Source organism: Gavialis gangeticus, unplaced genomic scaffold (assembly GCF_001723915.1).
Source record: "Gavialis gangeticus isolate Ggan-Ray unplaced genomic scaffold, GavGan_comp1, whole genome shotgun sequence".
NCBI classification, from domain to species: Eukaryota; Metazoa; Chordata; order Crocodylia; family Gavialidae; genus Gavialis; species Gavialis gangeticus.
Window position 1 is genome coordinate 2,434,698 of NW_017728991.1, and position 22,062 is coordinate 2,456,759.

The following is a 22,062-nucleotide window of genomic DNA, read 5'->3' on the forward strand; positions in this document are numbered from 1 at the left end:
AATTTAAAAAAAAAAAAAAAAAAAAGAAAGAAACTCAGCTCATTATTCAGTCTAAGGTTGCCATGACATTTTCATTAATTTTGTTATGTGAAATGTGTTTATGATTTGAAGAGACGTACAAAGGGAGAGAGGGTTAGCGTTTTTTTTTTTTTTTTTGTACGCAGCCATAAACATTAATTGGCAGGTATTATTGGGAAACTTTATAGATGGACCATAATCCCAGCTCTGCTTTCAGACCACCCACTTCATATGTGTATTTTTTTTTTCAAATAAAATATTTTAATAACCTTTTATAATGCTTTAAAGCTCCCTCCAGCACTGGACCTACCCACCATCAAGGCAGCCGCATCATTGAACTGTTCTTCATGTGCGGCCGTGCCAATATTAACATGCAGCTTCTATTAAAAATGTAAATTTGGGTGGGCAGTTCTGCAGGCCTCCGCTGTTCAAAACAGAGCTTGCAGGGTCTCAACGGAGCGTCCTCAAAAATGTCCTCAAAGTACCCCCAAATTAAACATTTTTGGCCCTCACTCGAGTGGATGAATATGGCCAAGCCCTTGGCTTATCTGGAAGGAAAGACTAAGTGGCTTCTCCCTGCAATGCAGATGGGATTTTAGGAAGTGAAAATAAATGCAGTCCTTACAGTCCCGTTGCTCTGGCTCAAGCAGTGCATCTGATGCAGTTCTGCATTGCAATGCACCAGCACATTTGTGGAGCCGCCCAGGATGGCAGAAGCAGGCGGTGGGGCGAGTTTGGGAGCGCTGGCAGAAAGTGGGGTGGAGGGAGCACATCCCACGCAGCCCTCCAGACAAGACGGGTGGTGGCAGGGCTGTGTCCGCTGCTGCTCAGTTTTCAATTTGATTTCCAAAGGCCCTTGAGGAGGAGGAACAAGTGCTTGGCTTCTCCTGGCTGGCAGCCCCCGCTGCGTCTCCGGTTCCCTTCTGCGTGCAGCCCTTGCACACACCGGGGATACAGCTTTCAGTGTACAAAAGAGCTGGAAGTTCAGGTGCCAGATGCTTTTGTTCCCACCCAAATTTGCCCTCCCCTGGCCCTGCCTCTACCTGTTTGGATCCTTGCTGGGGTTTTTGGCTTCACGAATGTAGCAAGGCACCTTCCAGGTTAAACGAAGAAAACCTCCAAGCCCCAGCCCTGCAGAATGAGCAGTCCAAGCAGGTTGAAAGCACAGGGTCCCCTGTTTTCGTCCCGCCGTCTGTCCCATGGTATTCATTTTTGTTCAGACGCTGTTGAAGGGAGAGTTAAAAAACAGCTGTCTTCCAGCCCCCTGCATGTACCCTCCGTTTAGCTCTTCATTTAGGAAGGTGAGACTTGTATTAGCTATGTCGTGTTCCTTGGTTGATCAGTTGTGTCTAACGTAGGCTCCAAGAACAAAAAGCATCCTCTTTCCCCCCTGGCTCCTGTCCCATTTGTCTTTGCTGCAGATTGTTTCCTCTCTGGTGGCAGCACCTGGACCAGCAAGGGTCATCTAACCAGAAGCTCGCTCCAAAATATAGACTGAGTCCACCCCGCAGTGGCGGCAGTGAGAAAAAGTCATCGTTCTTATCTTGGCCTGCGAGCCACATGCAAACCACGTGGGGGTACCAGTGCAATGGTACTATGAGGACTGGAATTATTTTCACTTTCTAAAGATCCCATCTGCATTGCAGGGAGAAGCCACTTAGTCTTTCCTTCCAGGCAAGCCAAGCAAAATTAATGAAAATGGGCACTGGGGCAGACATGGATTGGGCCCCAAATCTCAAGGTGGGCACTGCTTGTTTTATTGCTAGTCCCCTACCTCCTCATCCTGTTTAAAACTCACTCTTCAGCAAAGCACATAGCTGGAAAGGACAGCCGGGTCGGACAGGAGAGAGTCCGTGACGTGGGCCTGGGCAGGGGCCGCTGCTTGCTCGCTTGCTGGTGCAAATGTCCTGATTCACACCCCCAGGCCACTTGCTGGTCTTTGTCCAAAAGGCAAGAAGACAAGTGGAGGTAAAAATGCATCAGCCGGTTTCAAAGAACGGGCTGGTAATCATTGAAATAGGTTGCAGCCAATTCAGCAAAAGGGCTGAATTACCCAGAACAATCCCCTCTCTTTGCGGCACATCATATTGTATTTGAAGTCCTCGTGCCTTGGTAGGTTGACAGGCTGGTCCCAAGCGGTTGCTGCTGTCAGGATTTCAAGTCGTTCTTGGCTGAGTCTGTCCGAGATTGGGCAACAGCCTGCATGGAGCCTTTTAGGAGGGTTTCACGGCATCCTTGGCTGACAAAACCTGCCTCCATTTCAGCGGGGGTAGGACCGCTGCTTGCCCTTCCATGAAATGCGGTGGGAGACGAGGCTTCCTCTATCTTTCCCATTTTTCGGTAGAAATCAGATGAGGGTTACTGCTGGTATGGGCACTTCTTGCCTTCCTCTGATTGCAAATGATCTGTCATGGGAAGCGGGCAGCTCTCCTGTTTTGCAAACACGGGTAGATGTTTTATCTGAGGTCAGATAGCCAGCATCATCTCCGGCTCTTACCTACTCTTCGTCTGCTCTTGCCGCCAGCCCGCGGCACTGAAATTCATGGCACGTGTCTTCTGCCTCACCTGTGTCAAGTACAGCTGGCACACTTTTCTCGCAGTACTCCGAATGCGGGGGCTAGCGAACTCATTAAATGGATATTCCCCGGGGCTTTACAACTGCCTCCGACTGCATGCGCAGAAGCTGGCATGGGTAAAGCATCCGACCCTCTCCATCTGGACCAACTCCCCGAGAGACTTCTGAGGACTTTATTGCTTAATTGTTCCCAAACGTCAGGGCAGCATGTGCTCCCACTTCCCAGGAGGAGGAAAATCTCAGCACAAGCCAGATCCTTGTAAACTCCTGTGACATTTGGAGGCAAGAAAGAGATGAACAGGTCGTCGGTCCGAGGAGCCGTAGTAGCTGGGTTCCCAGCACGAACGCCATGGCTTTGCTCACCCAAATGCTAAACACCAAACTTGGGGAAGAGGATGATTAGTTTTGCATGCATTTAAGTCAAGTACGTGCTCTGAAAGGCTTTGCCATCTCTAGGAAGTTGTTCTGTAGGGCTTAAGAACAAGGGTGTGCAATTTGAGAAGCCAGACGTTGAATACCAAAGAATATAAACATGTTAAAAAAAACCAACCCATACAGCGTGCAGTGCTGGCCCTTTGCATAATAGTCCTTTGTAATTTTACGGTCACCTGTGTTTTCCTGGCATCTTTCTTCAGCGTTCAACTCTGTACTATACACTGTACATCAGTGCACGTATGATTGATGGGTATGTACACACGCACCCAGACAACTGCTGCAAGTGTTGTCACTCTTTAGTCCCAATGAATAGTGTCTCTTGTGGTTTTATTCTACAGTTTGCCTAGTAATTTGTTCTTTCTGATTAGAGTGAAGCAAAATATTGAAACTGTAGAAGAGGGAAGCAGGCAAAAAGATCACACGGGGAGCACATTTTTTCCTAGGACTTTGGCACGTGAGCCATGGCAGCATGGCCCTTCAGCAGCAGTGTGGGGCTTTTCAGGGCAGCTAGGACAGTTATGAGCATCTGATTTGACCTCTGTCATAACAGAGGCCAGAGATCTCATTGAGCAATTACTGCAACAACTCCCAAGCTTTTCTTCTACCCCCAGCGCATCTGTTAGGAAAAGCTCTGGTCTTTCTCTGTGTGGTTCATGAGCCATCTGCTATGAGAAGCGTCATCCCACACTGGGTATCAGCAAACAGCGATCGCGTCACCTCTCAGCCTTCTCTGGGGTAAACGTGAATAGTTTTGAGCTCCTTGTGCTGGGACCCAGGTTTCCATTCCCTGTTCTACGCCAGGACTTTTTCATGGCTTGTTCTGCTTTTATATCCTGCCTGTGATTGAGTTTTCAGAGAACATGCAGCACAAAAGTGGTGTCTTTTGGCTTGATGCAAAGTTCCTCCATGCACCTCTGAAGCCACTTGCAAGGACTTTTTTATCTTCGCAGATAAGCTTTGAGTATGGCATGGTTGGTATAGTATTGGAGAAGTGGGCGGTCATTCATGAGTTTGGTCATGCTCTACCCCGTGAGGTTTGCGGAAGGGATTATCTCATTTTTATCAATGGGGAAACTCTCTCTCTCTCTCTCTTTTGTATGGCATCAGATATTAACTTCCAGATCCTTGAGCCTCTGTCTGGTATTATTGCTCACAAACATAGAGAGGTAGGGTTGGAGGGATCTCAGGGGGTCGTCTTGAGTCCAGCCCCCTGCTCCAAGCAGGACCAGCCCCAACTACAGCATCCCAGTCAAGGCTTTGCTGAGCTAGGCCTTATGCAGATGCCATCGGCCCTATCTGGGCATTTGTAAAGATCGCAATGTTTGATTAAGTAAGTGCTGTACTGCTGGTTGGACCTTGCATTCACACAAGGGATTGTGCAAGTTGCTTATCTTTTGAAGCATCTGTATTCAAATCTCAAGCTGTTCAGCTTGACTCACACTTCTCTGTCAAGGTTGTGCTCAATGTGGGACCCATTCGGTGTTGGTATAAAATGCTGCAGGAATAGGTCTGACCTTGCCTAGTGGTCGACCCACTCTGTTGCTGCCCATAGGTTTGGTTCAACATCCCCGATATCTTCCAGGAGCTTGTGGGCTTCATGTTTAAAGGTTTACAACTTTTAAGCTTCCATCTCTTTGGGTCTCTAGAAATGGAGGCATAGGGGACCAAAGTGGCTGTGGCAGGAGCAGCCCACAAAACCATTCTCTTCTTCTGCCTGGTGCAATGAAAGGGACTGGTTTCCTGAAAGACTGGAGAAGTCAGTCCCAAGCAATTGAGACAGTTGGACATTTTGGAAGCATTAAGCACATAATATAACATTGACCATCCATTGCAAAGACCCCTCACTGACTTGGGCAGGGTCAGTCATTTCCCCTTTTTCTTTGCAGAAACTGCTCTTAATTTAGTGTCTCCAACAACTTGCCTTGGGTCCTGCCAACACAGCAGCAGTTGCAAAAACGGGACCCGTCACACTTCTTTATCAGGTTGTCTCGGCTTTTCTTTTCTTTTCTTTTCTTTTCTTTTCTTTTCTTTTCTTTTCTTTTATCACTTTTATCCCTTCCTGGCTGCGGTCGGGTGTTTTACTGGCTGAAACAAGCCCCCGGGCAGAAAGAATGGGCAAGTTGTTCCCTTTGAAAAGAGCATTTTGTGTCTCAGCTGCTTGTGAGGGGTTAAACTTTCCTATAAGCAGGACCTGCTCTTTTAAAAAGTGCACCAGATACATGTGTATGAAACCATTGCCATCCAAGACGGAAAAGGCTCGCAAGACCCTCCCAACCCCACCTCCCGGGAGCTGTGCAGTATGGTTCCCTGTGCTCTGTTAGCTTAGTGCTTTCCCTAATCTCAGGTTGGGATTTTCAAAGTAACCCTAAAGAGATTAGGCCCTCAGCTCCTGGGGAGTTTGCATGTCGGAGGGCAATTCACCCCGAGGAGCATTCTGGAGAAGGGCTTGTGCCCCACTGAAATCCCCCGATTGGGCAGAGACGCTGCATTCTCTGCACAGGGATGAATTTCATCCCATCTTGCAGGCCAGTTTCAAAGGCATGTGTGGTCATGTTTGAAAACTCATGCACTCCCCTCTTTCAGCTCCCTTTTGTATCCCTTCCCTCCATATTTCCTAGAGGGCACATTTAGGGAAATGACAGCTGTGTCCTTCACTGGGGGTTTGGAAGCTGAGGCTGGACAGGCATCTGTGCCCAAAGATGGATTTGATGGCATTCCCCTTCCCTGCCATCATCTTTTGTGACAAGCTAAGAGGAGAATATTTGCAGAGAACATTGGAAACCCATTGCTGCGAGCAGTCGTGCTGGGAGCCTCTGAGGTCTGTTCGTCCAAATGCAGAATAGAAATATGCCTTGAGACACATGCGTGTGTGCACGCGCACTGCTTGGATTGAAAATAGCCCATATGTCCAGTGAGCTGTTTGTGAAGTAGGAAAAAAAAAATGTTCCACAAATCATTTTGTGAGTTGCTTCCCATAAAGCACGGAAAGAAGAGCAATTAGTTGAATAAATGATTGATTGCAGTTTGTTTCCCTGTGTATGTTTGTGTCGGTGTGTGTAATTATATATGTAAAAAGATGCAGCTACTTCTAAAGGGGAACTCAGCCCCTATTTAATGGTGCCCAGCACCATTGCAATGACGTATGGAATAGGAAATGACTAAAGCTGTCTCCAGTGGGAACCACCTAAGGCTTTTCGGGGTAGACAGCATGCAATTGTGCACGCTGGAATTGGTCCAGGGCACGGGGCTTTAATCTCACATTTTGAGTGCAAGGGGAACAGTAACTGTTTTATGTCTCATCCAAAAGAAGGAACTGCTGTCAGCTTATCTGATTCTCAGCATACAAGTTTCCTAGTGCCAGCCTCGGGATTTCACTCGTACCAGCTGGCTCCCCCGCACTGCAGGCCAAACAGACATCCTTTTGCAAGCAGGCCTATCTAGAAGCTGGAGAAAGCGTCAGGTGGCCCCGCCGGTTCCCCGCGGAGGTCAGCGCACGGAGGAGGACCGAGCGCGCGAAGAGGAGAGGAATGCGTGTAGCTCATGAACTATTTCTTTGTGCTGCTCAGATCAGGGAGATCTGAACTTTTACCTCGTGCATGAGCGTGACTCATAAATCAAACAGTTATATAAATAACAGGGCAGATAAGAATAAAGCTTGATAAAACCCCAGCGGAACAAATAGCTGCTGCCCGGCAGGACCCCTCTGCATGATACGGCCGTAGATACGAGCCGGCCGTAACAAAACAATTACTGTCCGTCGGCCCCAGACAATGGGCATCGCTTTTGCTTATCACCTGCTCTCGACCAACATCAGGGTTTGACAGCGAGCTCATGGGTTGTGCGGCCTCTGGATTTCATGCCCCACCGCTCCAGGGGAGGAAACCGCTCCTTCCCTCGCAGGCTACCTGAGGCCTTGACTGCACAGAGTTATCACAACTGGGGACCAGGTGCACCTTAGGGAACCTGCCTAATGCTGTCTGTATCCTTCTTGCAGGACGTGCCAAATGCTAAAGCCAAAACTGCCTTGACTGGTTGTTAGAGCATGCTCCCTGCTATACTTCTAGCTAGCTGCAACCAGGCTTGTTTGAGCTCCCTGCCTGCTCCGAGATGTCACTCTTCCCATCTGCTCTGCCCTGAAGCAAGCCCTCTATCAGTGTGAATCCAGCAGAGATTTCCAACTTGCTCTTGCCTTTGCAACCTGCCGCTGCTAATATCCACCAGCAGCTCATTAGCTGGACTGCACGTGTGAAGACGGGGCCAGTCCTGTTCTAGATTTAGCCCTCGTTGCATGGGAAGGGGCTGCAGTTCAGCTGCGGTCGTGCATTCACCGTGCACGGCCATGCTGGGGGGGGGCTGGTGGCATGTGCCGCTTTTGGGTTATTCATGGGTTCAGATTCATTCACGTGCAGTCTATCTTTTTTGCTTGTAGTTCGCCCGGCACTTCGGGGATTGTCGTGACTGCTTAGTGGGAAATCTCAGCAGGCTCCAGCTGTGTTTTTTTTAGCAGTCCAGCCATGAAGGTTTCCCTTAGGGCTGGGTGTAAGGTTTTGGGCTCTCCTGGCAGATCTTACTTCCTCTTTGGATCCTCTCCACCGCTATGCCCAGCCTCACAGTGTAGGGGGAGATGCAGGGGAAAAGCCACAAGATGGGAGGGTGCATTGGCATCATCCAAAGGCTGCTCCACTGGTGGCTGTCTCTGGGAAGGAGTCCTCTTCTGCCATGGGGCAAGAGCCGTTTTGCAATACATGCCCTACAGAGAACCTCCTCTTGCACCGTCCTGCTGCAATGATACACCATCTGGAAATGTGTATGCCCTGCTCCCTATCTGCCTCTCCGGTAGGTCATGAAGAACAGGCCTTTAGCACTGTGGGACACCCGAGCTCCAGAGAGCCCTGCCTCTCCTAGCAGTTGCTCAGCCATCCTTGCAGGGCAAGTGACTGCATCCTTGGCTACCTTAATTTTGCATTAGCAGTGCCGAGCCGTCCTGTAACATCTGCATCCCCATAGCCAATCTGCTGTTTGCAAACAGGGAGGGAGGAGCCGACACAGTCTCTTATAATATCTGATTGACTCCTTCACACCAGGCTGGCTGGGAATGCCACCCAGGGCATTTTCTTGGAGCCAATTAAGTCCCTGCAATAATAGCTGAGTATTTCTTTTCTTGAAGAGCCTTGGGTTGCTGCAGCCTGTGGGCCGAACAGGGTGATGCAGCGACCACCAGAGATGCAATGGGAAACGGGTCTTTTTTATTTTCTTTTTATTTAAATGGAAGCGGGAAGGGGGGAAAAGAGAGACGCTGAACATTCATGGGGAGCTAACAAAGGCATCTTTATAATGGCAGAAGCCTGGTGCAAAACCTAAAGCAAAGCTCAGGTTGGGGAGAGGGAAATTCCAGCTCGTTAGAACTGAGAAGCAAGCTAAAAATAACACTTGTGCTTGGTTGTGCCACTTAACACACACACACACACACACTCTCTCTCTCTCTCTCTCTCTCTCTCTCTCTCTCTCTCTCTCTCTCTCTCTCTCTCTCAAACCTGCATGTTAAGCCTGCCTTTCTAAGACACTTGAGAGACAGGGGTCTGTATTGTACCCATACCAAAAAGAGGAGGAGGAAAAGCCGGTAATTTGTAGAGGCTGGCATTTCAGATGGAAAGAGCAGCCACAGCTGTCAGTAAGGTCATGGGAGATTTGGCATGAAAGTGTTGTCCAAAATTGCAGCAGGTTCTTGGCAGAGCTGGGATTAGTGTTTGGTTCCTGGCTCCCAGACTAGTGCTCAGCTATGATGATGGATCTGCTGGGTCCTGCTGACGGGTGACAGTTGCAAACCGGCGACTTGGGAAATGCATGTCCCTTGGAGGGTTTCCTTGCTAGTTATGGCCTTGATCTCATGCCCGCCATGGCAAAGCTCCTCTTTACAGTGCAGGATCTGGCTCTAAAATCCTGCTTTACATTGCTGTTCATTAATAGGGGAAAACTTAAAGTGCTAAAAAAAAATACCCAAAGGTTCAAATGCACAAACCTAGGAGAAGCTAACTGTAGAAGTGCCTCGTATAACTCTCTGTGCAAACCACCGAGGCAGCAGGACGTTGGGACATGGATCCAGGCTGCTTTGGAGCATTCTGCTGTGAGACTGCAGAACTGCCCCCGAATGGGGCTGGGAGATAACACCTCCCTGCCCAAGGAAGAGGAAGAGCCATCTTGCTCCCTGCACCCGACCACATGTGGATCTGCACGTATGGATGCAGCAGGGACCCACGATGACCCCTCTCTCCCCCTTCTCAGCTTTTAGGAGGGAGCCTGCATGGAAAACTGCAATGTAGAATAAGTATTTGGTTCCTTTTAGCAATGCATACTTGCATATTAATGCACCAGGAGGTTTATTTTGGAGACCAAGGTGTTTGACCAATAAATCCCTGTCCGTGGATGCCACTTGTGGGATTAACAGCTGCAGTCACTTAGCTTTGCATTCGTTCCGCTTTTGTACAAGTGCAGGGAGGTTTGGTTCTCTAGGTAAAGCTCATGTCAGAGCTGGGGGACGAGGGACGGTTTATGGCTTTGAACTTGGTTTACATGCCTTCGGGATAAATGGAGGGTGAAGTTGCCTATAATTTGAAGGGCGTGCGATATGGAGATCCATGCTGCGTGTATTTAACGCTGGCCAAAAGCCAGAGAGGCAGATGTGACGGCCATCAAGGGCTGGTTGCAGATTGAAATGATTTAACGTGGGGAGGGGGCTAAGAAAGAAGCTAACAGACTCTTCTCTGTGGTGGCATGGGGAAGGACAAGGAGTGATGGACTTCAGTGGATTAAGGCTGGCCATTAGGAAGAGCTTGACCTAGAAGGTGACTGAGCAAGGAGACGGATATCTGGAGAGGTGGTGGAGTCTCCCTGCTTGGAAGCCTGTGATGAGGCTCACCATGACTTGGGTGAGATGGTTTAGACACAGATGCTCCTGGCTTGAGCAGAGGGAGGGCTAAATGACCTCCTGAAGGCCCTGGCAGTTTCTGAAGAGACTCCTTCATATTGGGAAACCTGCATTTTGTCTCCAGCTCTCACCCCTGCCCTGCTTGAGGCAAGTCTCTGCTCAGGCTTTCCTCATCCATCCGTCATCTGATTTTCTCTTAGGCTGCAAACTCTTCAGGGTAGGGGCTCTTTGCACTCGAATGCAATGTGGGGCTACCCTATGATCCACAGTTGGGCAGCAATAAACCTGGACCTGCTTTTAAGCGTTTGATACAGGCTCAACCCCGCAGTGAGAATCCACGAGAAACCCAACAAAACGTAGCGGGAAGCCCCAGGAGTCATCCCTGAACACAGCCCCTGTAACGTACCCTCGGATGATTAAAACAGCTCCCACTCCAAGAATGTCTTTGATACTTTCCAGCTGCAGAGGGGAGTCTAAATCTTTTCCTGCTATCGTTACGTGTTGTGAATAGGGGGACTTTGCAACTGTGCAGCTGCCAATATCTGAGTAGTCTGGGATGGTATCTCGAAGGAAACTGGAGAGCTCTCATTATGTTACATAGGATTTGGTTGTTTATAGAGGGGCCAGATGTTCCAGGTGTTTTATAGGCAGTAGCAAGGCCAAGTGCTTTTCAATGCTCAACCTGAACTGGAAGGTTGGTCTGGGTTTTGCCAAGAAGCAATTCCAGGATGACTTTATCATCGAGTACAAGCAGTTGGAGGGGAAGAGATATTATGTAGTGGATGGCACAAGAACTGGTAGGCTGGCTCGGACAGTGGGTCCAGCAGCCCAACATCCCCTCCGCAGCAATGGTTGGTACCAGCTCTTTGATGGGGAGGTACGACGCAGCCTACAGAAGGTGGCCCAGGGGCAACCTGCGAGCATGACGGCTTTTCTTCCAGGGCCTTGAGCCCTGGAGCAGGTGAGTTTCTCTCTGCCATGGCTTTGCTCTCCAGCATTTCCTGTTAAGCTTCTGGAGGCTGCGCATCAAACAAGTGTCTGATCCGTCTCCTAATCATACCAAACTCTCGACCTCAGCAGCATTTAGTGGCAGGCAGTTCCCCCGGTGAATTGTGTGTTCTTCCTTTTATTCATTTTTTTGGTGTAAATTGTCACCTTTCAGCTGCTCTGTCTTTCCTCTCGGGCCGGTTCTCAAGCGCGTGGGGTGCTTCACGGTTTGCATGTTGATTTTCGACAGTCTGCTTCAGAGCAAGGCCAGTTCCCACCTGACTTGCATTTCTTGCTATTGAATTCCCACCCGCCTGTCACCGCAGTGGTAGTTTGAGAGCCTCCGGCAGCAAAGACGCCAGGGTATATTTTGCCACCTGTCCTCTTTACCGGTCCTCAATTAGCTTTCCTGCTGTCTACATCTGTTCTTAGCAGGTCCCAGTGGGATGATTCAAGGTCCCAGTGGGATGATTCAAAATCCCAGCGAGATGTTTCTTCATTTTCTGCACATGGTGGCTAAGGGCACGGCTTGAAATGAGAGTGATGGTGCAAGCCTGCCTTCCTCCCCTGCTTCCAGCCTCACCAGCCGTGCTTTATGGGGGGCCATAGAGTAGAAACACCTTGTGTGCAGTGGGATCTTGTGGCAGAGAGGATCCACATAGCAGCTCCCTGGCCACATGCTGGTGCTGCCCAGGAGGGATGTCTCGGGGATCATCGGCCAAGACCTGCTACTTCTGCGGATGGATGCATGGCTCAAGGACTGGACTCTCAAGACCCGTGTCCCCTGAAGGAACATGCCCGAGCATTTAGACCCCAGGATTGGCTTTGCAGCTCTTGTGTTTCTGCTCTGGTTGGGTTACTTCATGCATTTCTCTTCGTTCCTCTCAGTATTTCCATTTCTCTCCGTAGAAGACCAGCGACAACACTGCTCACGCTGCTCAAAGGAGGGCTCCATCACCTTCCCTCCACTAGATTTGTAATTGCAAAGGATAGTTCATTGAGGGTCAAACTTGGTGGCCTAACTTTTCCTTCTTTCTTCATTCCCCCCACACCCCCCAGATCCTGCCTTTCAAAATCGGAGCGTGTCTAAATTGAGCCAACGACGTGCCCGTGCCCATGCGTTGAGTTGGCTCGGTCCCTCCAGCGTGAGCTGGCCTTCCAGTCTCCAGAAACGTCTCCTGAGTCAGCCTGGGCCGTGAAGGCATTGTTCACCTCTTTTTCCATGCAGGGTTTCTCCCTTCCTCCCCACCCCCACCTTCCTCTCCGTGCCTTGCGTGAGAGGCTACAATAAAGAAGCAGCAGGGCTTTGCGTGCTAAGGCAGCTGTATTTAACAGGTAGGGCAGGTATGGGGAAGTGCTCAAGGCCCTGTGGTTAGCGCCGAGCTCCTTCCCACCTGCGAGCTCCGATCAAACACCTCGACAGGCAGCCGGAGTGGGAAGCCATGATGTAATCTTGGGAACCCAAAACAATCGGCCCTTTCATGGCAAGACGATAACAATCAAAACAGTATGTAAGGGCCTGCCATGCAAGAATACACATGCACATTATACACTGGAGGGAACTGAAAGCCGTAGTGAAAAGGGGCTTGTTAAGAATATGTAGCCTACTTTCCTAATCAGTTCTTAAAAGAATGGGCCCTTGAAAACAAGGGTTTAGGCTTATAGGAGGCTTTCTGTGCCTTGACCTTGCAAATATGCAGAGATGCCAACTTTTGCTGCAAGCGGGCTAGGAGTCTCCCAGCATGGCGCCCTACCAAGGGGCGGGCAGGGGAGCAGGCCCAGCCGCGCATGGGGGACCGGCCTGGCACGTTTTCTTCTTCTTGCTGCTCCATGGAGACTTCGACAGGCAGGGTCTGTCGCTTCGATCCCTTCCTGCCTGGGAAGCGCTGCGTCCGTGCGAGGGTGACCTTGCCGCAGAAGCAGAGGAGCGAGAACAGAGCTTGCTCGTGCTACGTGCGCAGAGGAGAGGCCGTAGGGACTAGTCTGGTAGCCACATGTCCCTTCTCATGGCTTCCCTGGCCCTTTCCACCCCAGAGCAGTTTGAGGACAAGGTCGGTAGTGTTACCCTGATTTTACAGGTGAGGAAACTGAGGCACAACATCTCCCCAAATAACTTAATGGTTTCAACCTCATCGTGCCTCCGTCTGCTAGACACTGCAGGAAGCAACTTGCCCAAATGAGCCCGGGAACAGCACCCAGCTGTCCTGAGCTCCCTCGCAGGTCTGCCTCTGCTCAGGACACCTTCCCACATCAGTGGGATCCTGGTTTTCTCTGATGGAAAAAAATCCCCAATTTTCGGATGAAAAAAAGCCAAAATCCAAAATTTTCCGTGATTAAAATGAAACGCCACTAATACGATATGCATATAGCGGCGTTTCATTTTAATCATGGAAGAATGTAGATTTGGGGTTACTTTTTAAAAATCTGAACATTGGGGATTTTTTAAAATTGGAGAAAACCAGGGTCCCTGCTGACGAGCGTGCTTGTCTCTGCTCAGGACACCTTCCCGCCGCAGTGATGAGTGTGCTCGTGTCCAGGAGTGCCAGAGACGAGTGGCCTGTCTGAGTGCGTGTCACGAATGCCATCGCAGGGTCTGATTCGAATACCCCCGTTTAAACAACTTCGCCGCCTTCCCCATTTCATCCGGCTGGCTCCTGTCCTGGTCCGAGGGTTAAGCCCTGCAGGCACGCTCCACCGCTGCCGCTGGAGTAGGCTGCTCCGCGTCTGCTTTACAATGCCTGCTCTCTGCAATGGGAGGAAGGCTTCCAAGAACCTCCACCTAGTTCCTTAATAAGGAACCCTTTGTTTTCCTGACGCACAATGCAGCTTTATTCGATTCTGTGGCTTTCCTCCCAGCTGCATCCCACAAAACCCTCTTTGCCCAGCTAGGGAGCAAGCCTGAAAGGTGTCTGAAGTTTATAAAGCAGAGAGAGTGTTGTTTGCGGTTCAGGTGCCAGAGTAAAATCTTCCTCGCCTTGGCACCCAAAGAGCTGCAAAGACGTCCTCTGAGACAAACGGAGGTGACCTGGGGGCAGCATGTGGGAGGTACCCCTCCGGCGCTGCGAATCCAGCGAGACGGTCCCTTTTGTTCCCAGCACCCCCGTGGGTTCGTTAATGAATTATTTGCACCTTGAGAGACACTAAGCAGTGTCTGTGGGAAAACCTCAAGGTCATAGAGGCCATAAAAGCCAAAGACTGCAGACACCATAAAACGACCGGAGCGGCTGTGGACACCCCCAAACCTGCTGCATTTGCCACCCCCAGACCTGCTGCATTTGCCTGGCAAGTGGAGGCAGGTCTTGCTTTTTTATTTTATCTGCCTGAAGGAGGGGAGATGGCATTAAGCTGCATTGGTGGTAGCAATCCCTTGATTTAAGGATGACCTAACTGCACATCCATCCACTGAAGTTGCAGGTCTTTCCGCTCTAAGCTGCTGAGCCCTGACGCATCCCTCCCGGGCAGCACCGGCATGTGGCTGCGTGGATCCTCCTCTCCATGAGATCCCACCTTGCACAAGGCGTTTCCAGTCCAAGGCCCCACTGCTGATGAGGCTGGAAGCAGGGGGAGGAAGGAGAGCTAGCCCCGTTATCCCCTCTTTGCAAGCCTAGCCAGGCATCTTGTTGGGACCTTGAATCATCTTTGGGGTCTGCTATTATCTGGACCCCAAAGTGCATGTGCACAGGGGCGGATTCAGGACCCATTTGGGAGTGGGCTGTAAGCCGGACCCCTCTGGTCCCTCCCAAGATCATTCACCTTCCTTTGTTTTCCCTTCCCCTCGTCTCCTGCCTTTTGCTGTGCTCCCATCCCGGCTTTCTCACCGACTCCTTGCTTTAAGCCGGGCCGGTGGTGAGAGGTCACAGAGGGGTTTGCCCCGCTCCCTGGGGCCGTGGGGAGTAGGGGGAGGGCGGGAAGAGCGCCTGCGGTTTCTTTTTTGGACAGACCCCTCCATTCACACTTCCCTCTCCCACCCATTAATTTGTTGTGGTCGGGGCTAGTAATAGCTGCTTTGTGCTAAGGCGAGGGAAGAAGGAAAAAAAAAACAACCGAGAGCACAGACAGCAGCTCCACTGTTTTCTAAAAGGGATGTTTTCCCCCCCTCTTCTCCCTTGAATAATGTTTTTGATTGTAATAGTCTGTCCTGGTTAAGGAAACCCACAGCCTCCCCCCCCCCAGCCCGCCTCTCTCTCTCTCCCCTGTAAACCACGGTAGAAGTTTAAACAACCCAGAGCGATTTTTCTCACCAGTCTTATTTTACTAATAGGAAACAAGTGTTTAAAGCAGCAAAGGGCGCTTTCATCCGCCTGGCGAAGGAGCGGCACTGGCTTTGCGCGGAGGTTTCGGGTCCCTTTAGGGGCAGGGAGGCGGCTGGGTCTGTCCCAGCTCTCTGGGCCAGAGCTGGAATTGCAGTGTGGACCTGGGGATGTCTTGCAAAGGGTTTGTGTGCTCTCTCTGCCCCGGGCTTACCACCTGACAGGGCTCCTGTAGCGTGGGTGCACCCTGACTTGGCGCCATGGACTTGGGGGGCGGTGTGCCCGTTGCATTGGCATTGACTTTGGGCTACTTCAGAGTCACGCAAAGCTTTCTACACCTGGGAGAAATCCAGCGCCCTTGACATCCATCAGAGTTTGGGTGTTGTCTGAGTGGGGGAAAGCGTTTTAACCAGTGCAAACCAGCTTCTTGTCTTCTCCCACAGGTATCACGCTATAAGTGCCCCCTCCCCAAAACCAGTTCACTCTTCTCCAAACCTTTCCTTTGAACTGGTCCCTACAGTGATGCCTAGAAACCCAAATAATCATTTGGGAGCTGCGGGGGCCACAAATGCTGTTTTTTATCCTAATAGTATCATCCTGGCAAGATGCTTGCTAGGACATAGTATCACAGATGAGGATTTATGTTCGGTGTCGGAGTTTGGGCAGGGAAAGAGGTGCCCTGCAGGCCAGCCCAGAGGCATAAGCTTTGCCTGGACGGTGCCCTCCAGGACTCTGAACCCTTCATGTCCATGAGCACCGAGCGAGCCCATTTGTCAAACTCAGAGTGAAATAAGTGATGCTTTTAAGGGTCATCAGGGAAAACCTTGTGTGAAAGAGCTCAGGAAGGGCATGAAAATCTCTTTTCCAACCTGGAAGAAATGAAGAGCATGCTGGTACCTGCCAGCCCCTCATTTTATAGCAGCCACGCTGGAGCTGCTGTGCCAGGGGTCTTATATAGTGAATGCGTGCATTTGCAGCAATAGTGGTATGCAGATGCTCCAAAGGCCACCTTCATTGCAGCCGGCTCTCCTTCCCTCCATGTGAGCCCCTGACCCTAGAGCATTGCTGAGGGGAGCAAGGCATTTCTCAAGGAGACAGAGTCAGAAGAGATGTGCTGGGGCTGGGGAGCAGGGTGCTGCTTGCTTGGCTCCTTGCCTGGGGGTTAAGTCTTAGCAGCTGCTCCGCCGTTCCCAGTAAGTCCTCGTGTCCCTGGTTCGAGAGCTCTCGAGGCCTCTCCTGCATCAATTTTGGTTTTCAGAGGTGACTTTTAGGCCCTGAGAAACCAACGTCACAGGCCTACATCATGTCTACAACTGAGATATGAGGCCTTCTCGGTGCTTCTTCTGGTTTTGGAGTTTGCCCATCCCCTTCATTATTCAGTTGTCTTTTCTTGCTCGGGAAAGATGACTTGAATGCCAGGTGCTCTCTTCCCCTTCCCAGCAACCCTCCCACCCCTCCTGGCCGACCATGCCTGGGCATGGCTAGCATCCGTGGTCGCAAGCCTGCTCATCGCTGTGCCACGAGAGCTTGGAAGGGGATGCTCATAGCAGGTGTAGGGGACCCGCTCCCGTAACCAGCTTGCTTTCAACGTGAGGCCTCTTTGCAACCCTGCTGCCGAGAGGAAAAGCGATGGTTAGAGCATGAAATGAAGTGCAACCTGTGGGCCTCTCCTTGCTCTCCACCCCCTGTGCTGCTTTTCGGGCAGCTCGGTGCACGCACACAGTCTCTCACCCCCGTGGCTGCACGGCTGGGGTGAGGTGGGGCTGTCCCTAATCTATCTGTGTCTGGTTTTGCTCACAGCACAGGCTGGGCTGCAGCCACGTTGGATGCAGGGGTAGCCCTGGGGACACTGCCCTTTCTCTGGTGCCAAGATCTGCTCACTGTTGTGCATGAATGTGGCCCTGAGCACCCTCAGGAGCCATTTCCCCCCCCCTCCGCCTAAAGCCCGTAGGTAAAGTGCACACTTCCTTCCTCCCAGTGCACCCTCCAGCTCTGTGCCCCAGGCAGGAGGTGATAAAAGCCAACAATAGAGTGACTGTACAACGCTGCAGACAAAGGGGAGATTAATAGCAAATGAGAGGGATTAACCCCAGCGTTATCTGATGGTGGCTATCACAGCAGGCTGAAACCAGAGATCATCTAATGGGCCTGTCTGTGAGGGCAGAGGCACCTGAGAGAGGAGGACACCAGCTCCTTTTGGAGAGCCAGCAATGCAGGGTGGACTCCGATGAATGGTGGGGAGGCCCTTTGGTGTCAGCAGGCAGAGCCCGGGAGCCGAACAGCCGCTGGAGCATGCAGGAGTTGTGGCCCAAAACCTGGACCGTGGAGCCTCAAGGTCTCCTTCACTTGGTGTTTCCAGCCCCCGGGATGCTTTGTCTGCAGCAATGCAGCCGTCTGAAGGCCCCAGCGCAGCCTGGTTCTGGCGTGGACCTTCACATGGAGGAGCAGAGGGTCATTTGATCTTGGTGGGACCTGCCAGTTTGTCCGCACGACACACGAATCCTTGTGGCCGCATATCCCAGCCAAGGGAAGGGTGTGCTGTGTGGTGCCCTGGCTTTGCCAGGCCCCTTGAAGAAGCCCCCTCCCCTGTCCCCATGGTCACAGTTTTGGGGGTGAGTTGGAAAGGCCCTCCAGCAAGCCGCTTTTCTTCTCTGCGTCTCCTTGGCTTCCAGGGAAGGGGTTAAGGTTGAGTAACTGATGTAAAGCACTTTGAAGATGAAGCTCACTGCGTAAGTGCAAAGTATTAGCATGATTAGAAGAGTCCCCAAGGGCTGAATGCACTTCCATTTGAGAGACATATTTAATAACTGTATTTGTTTTTAAGGCAGCTGTGGCAGCCTGCCCTCCCCCATCCGGAAGGAATGCAATACGATGTGCACATTTGGTGTCATGTGGTTTTTTTGCAGAAACTTAGCCATTGGGATTGGAATCCAGAATTTCCCAGAAGGCCTTGCTGTCAGTCTCCCCTTGCGCGGCGCTGGATTTTCCACCTGGAAAGCATTTTGGTGAGTAGCGCTCCTCTGTATGGTTGTTTGCACTCTGCAACACACACCTGAGAGGCAGTCTCAGGTTGACCCTAGAAAATCTGGGTGGGAAGGGAGCTCAGGAGGTCACATCTAGTCCAGCCCCCTGCTCCAAGCAGGACTGTGCCTGACTATCTCATCCCAGCCACGGCTTTGTGTAGCCAGATCTTAAGAACCTCCAAAGATGGAGATGCCACCACCTCTCTGGGTAGCCTGTTCCAGTGCTTTATCACCCTCCGAATAGAAAGTTTTTCCTAATATCCAACCTAAAACTCCCTTGCTGCAACTTGAGGCATTGCTCCTTGTTCTGTCGTCTGCCACCAGTGCCGGTAATAACACCCCCAGCTGATGGCCCTGTATTGCACATATCCATTTGCAATGATCCCCTAGGGCTAGTGCATTTTCAGGACTCCTCAGGGGCTTGACATTTTGCTGCATCCCGCAGCTGGTCCAGGCAGTCGCTAGGAGTGCTGCAAGTGCTTATTATCAGTCACTATGTTCACAGGACTGGACATCCTAGGACTGAGCAATTTGCCTGATTTCCACCTTTGAGAAAAGGAAACATGCTCTTCTGCCCTTCTGAAGCCACCCCATCCTGGCTGTAGAACTGGCAAGGCTTGAAATGTGGTCTTGGAGAACAGTGGTCTTGAGCATGGGAAGGGATCCTTGATCTGTATGAACCAAAGAGGGATGAACAAGACTGAGAGTGAGCGCATGAGTGCGGTGCTTTATCTAGAAATGCAAAACTCTAGAGCTCTTGGTTCAGAGAGGATACCTTTTATTAGACCAACTAATAAATGTATTATTAAAGTTTAGTAGACCAACTAATACATTTATTAAACCAGCTAATAAACTAATAAAAGGCATCATCTCTGAACCAAGAGTTCTAGAGTTTTGCATTTCTTTTCGTCTCAGACCAACACGGCTCCCAAATACATCCCTGAAACAGGGAAGGTGCTTCCTGCCCTAGGTTCTCCCCTGCACAGATCAGAGCCCCTGGTCTCTGCTGTCCTGCATCCTATTTTGAGGGCTGTCCTAAGAGCAGCAGGAGAAGCTGGGGGCAGAGAGCTCTCTCTGATGGAGAGCATCCCTACAGTTCACACCAGCTCATTTTGTTGGCTATTTAGCACTTATGGTTAACTCACAAGGCTTAAAAACAGCTTTTCTCTCACTTGGCTCTGGGCTGGATTTCAAACCTATGTCTCTTCCTGAGGCGAAAGAGCCAAGGGTGCAAACTCCGGCAGCATGAGGCCGTGGCACTGCTGGCACCTGTGTGCTAAGTGCTATGATGGAGAGGAGGACACGGGGAAGACGGGTGGGGAATTTCTCCCCCCCTCATAATTAAATGAATGCATCTTGTTGCACCGCTCACCTGAGACAGACGCTAAGGAGAAGGGGGGAAGCTGGAGGGTTATAACAGCATGCACGACCCCCACATTTGAAAGGGTCTGTAAGCCAAAGGAGGAGGGAGAGGGGTTTCGTTCAGGCCCACCTGCAGCCGGCTCTGATCCATTAGGCGCTGCCTGGTGCCATCTGGTACAGAGGACAGGTGCTTGCACACTTGGGTCCCTGTCCTTGGGGGCTTGTGTCTTGTGTCACACTGCACCATGGCAAGGTGATATTGCCTGGAAGATGCAATGCCAGCTAGGCCTGGGGAAGATTTCCCGCTCCCCACTTTGGGGGCTGGGCTTCACAGCGTCCCACAGGTCCCCCTTGGAGGAGGCATGGGAGAGAGAGAGACCTCCAGATCTCTTTGGAGATGCCTGGTGTGCACTCAGCACATAGGGAGGAATCCAGGCCAGAGCCCCTGCCTCAGCTCTGACTCTGTTTGCTGTTCCTGTGCATTCTTACACTTGAATTTCCAATCTTTCCATTGCTCTGTGGGGGGTCCAGTCTGCCCTGTCTCAGGTCCTAGAGACACCAACCACACCACCGTGCCTTCTGTGACCAGTTTGCATGTTTTATCTGACACTGAATATGTCTGTTCCCACTGCTGCTCTTGTTGCCCATGTTTGTGCATCCATGTTGCTCCCAGTGCACTCTGGCAGTGGTTCCCCAGTGTTGTGCCACAAAATGTTGCACCCAAAGGATGTCAACCTAATGTGGCACTGGGTAACATATGCTGGGTGTCTTGCCATGCGGAGAGCTGGGAGGAAGGTGTCTTGGTTAAATCAGTTAGATGGGAGTGGGGGGCTATGAAATGAGGGTGTAGGACCAGTTAGAGAAAGGGGTGTAGGACCAGTTAGAGACAGCAAAGGCAGCCCTTAGTAGGATAGATACTGGCCTTGAAACCACCAACTGGGGACAGAGTTAGCCAAATGCGGTTGCACAGATAGAGACCTGAGAGGCACCCCTGGTTCTCTCCAGACCCATTGAACAGCTTTAGAGCCACATGCCTGGATCACAGGGCCTCAAGCCTCATAATGTGGGGAAGAATAGGGTCCCTGGTAGGTTGCTTGACTATATGTGGAGCCTCAGATCCCCAGCATTGCCTACAATGTCCAGTGTCTCTTGAGGCCTTGCCCAGTGGGGCTCAGCCATGTTTCTTTTCTAGGTATGGACAGCTCAGTGGCATGGTGGAGCCGATCGCTGGCATCTTCGGTGCCTTTGCCGTGGTAGTGGCGGAGCCCCTCCTCCCCTACGCCTTGGGCTTTGCAGCCGGTGCAATGGTCTATGTGGTCATGGATGACATCATCCCCGAAGCACAAACCAGGTGAAGGACTGCTGGGCAATACAGCCACATGCTCTGTCTGGCCTGTGTTAATGACTCAATTCTTGCTGCAGAGGTGTGAAAAGCCCTTTTTCTAAGACACATGCTGGGTTTTTTCTTTTTCTTTTTTTTAAGGTATTTGTTTCATTTCAGGAGTGTTCAGGTTGCAACTCGTCACCTTTGTTTCTAGGCTGAGGCAAGGCTGTAGGTCTTTGAGGGTTACAGATGTTTCTGCCTTTGGAGACCTCCCTTATTGCAGCTGCCTGAAACATTTCTAACAGGATCTATGGACGCACTTATTACTTCAACACTGCTCCACCTAGTCTTAAGTTGGGGCAGTTTTACTACATTTATATCATCCCTGGTTAGTCCATATTTGACAATTAGAGTGTAATAGCTGCTGCCCTTTTGAAAATTTCCCCTTTTAAAATGACTCTAAAGGTATGGCCATGCACTAGCACCTAAATAGCCCCAAATGGATGTGTGTCCATGCACCAGCACCTAATGGATGTGTGTCCATATACTAACTCCAAAATGGACGTGTGTCCATATACTAACTCCAAAATGGATCCATGCACTAGCACCAAAATGGCTCCGAATGGATGTATGTTCATGCACTAGCACCTAAATGCCTGAACCTGGTTGGACTCCATTGTGCTAGACCTTGTACAAAATGCACCGTAAATGACTCTCCCATCTGCAAAGTCTTGTCGTTTTAAGTCTGCCCGCGTGTCATCCATTAAGTTTGGTGCAGTTGCATGTCTGAATCCTCTAAAAGCAGGCTTTGAAAAGCCTGAGCCCCTTGGTCTTTGAGATGGTTCAGTGGTGGAGGGAGATCAAGCTTAATGTTTAAGGTGCAAAAAAAAATAATTCTGAGCTGAGGACTGTGGAAGCTGTAAATTGAATGCCAGCCCCTGGGAAGTAAAGGAGTCCATTCTGAATGATGGTGCAGGGTGATACTCCAGGAAGCATGGATGCGTTTTGTTTCATTTGGAAAAAGGGTTCAAGTGATGTGAAGCTTATAAAGGGCTGGGGAAACAAAGAAGATGGTGGAAGAGTCCTTGCTTTGTGTAGGCCAGATGACAAGTCAACCTTCTCTTGAGCCTTAAATTAACAGCCTTAAATGAACACAGGAGCTC

At 50.7% G+C, this 22,062-nt stretch overlaps 1 protein-coding gene across 3 annotated transcripts in view; it reads left to right on the top strand.

Annotated features, from left to right (window-relative positions):
- Nucleotides 1-22,062, top strand: part of SLC39A11 (solute carrier family 39 member 11) — a 256,171-nt gene that overhangs the window by 232,374 nt on the left and 1,735 nt on the right. For all 3 annotated transcript variants that reach the window (XM_019516098.1, XM_019516114.1, XM_019516107.1), the window contains exons 8-9: nt 18,097-18,195; nt 20,768-20,926. In XM_019516098.1, the coding sequence (XP_019371643.1) occupies nt 18,097-18,195; nt 20,768-20,926 (258 nt within the window). The remainder of the gene's footprint in view (nt 1-18,096; nt 18,196-20,767; nt 20,927-22,062) is intronic.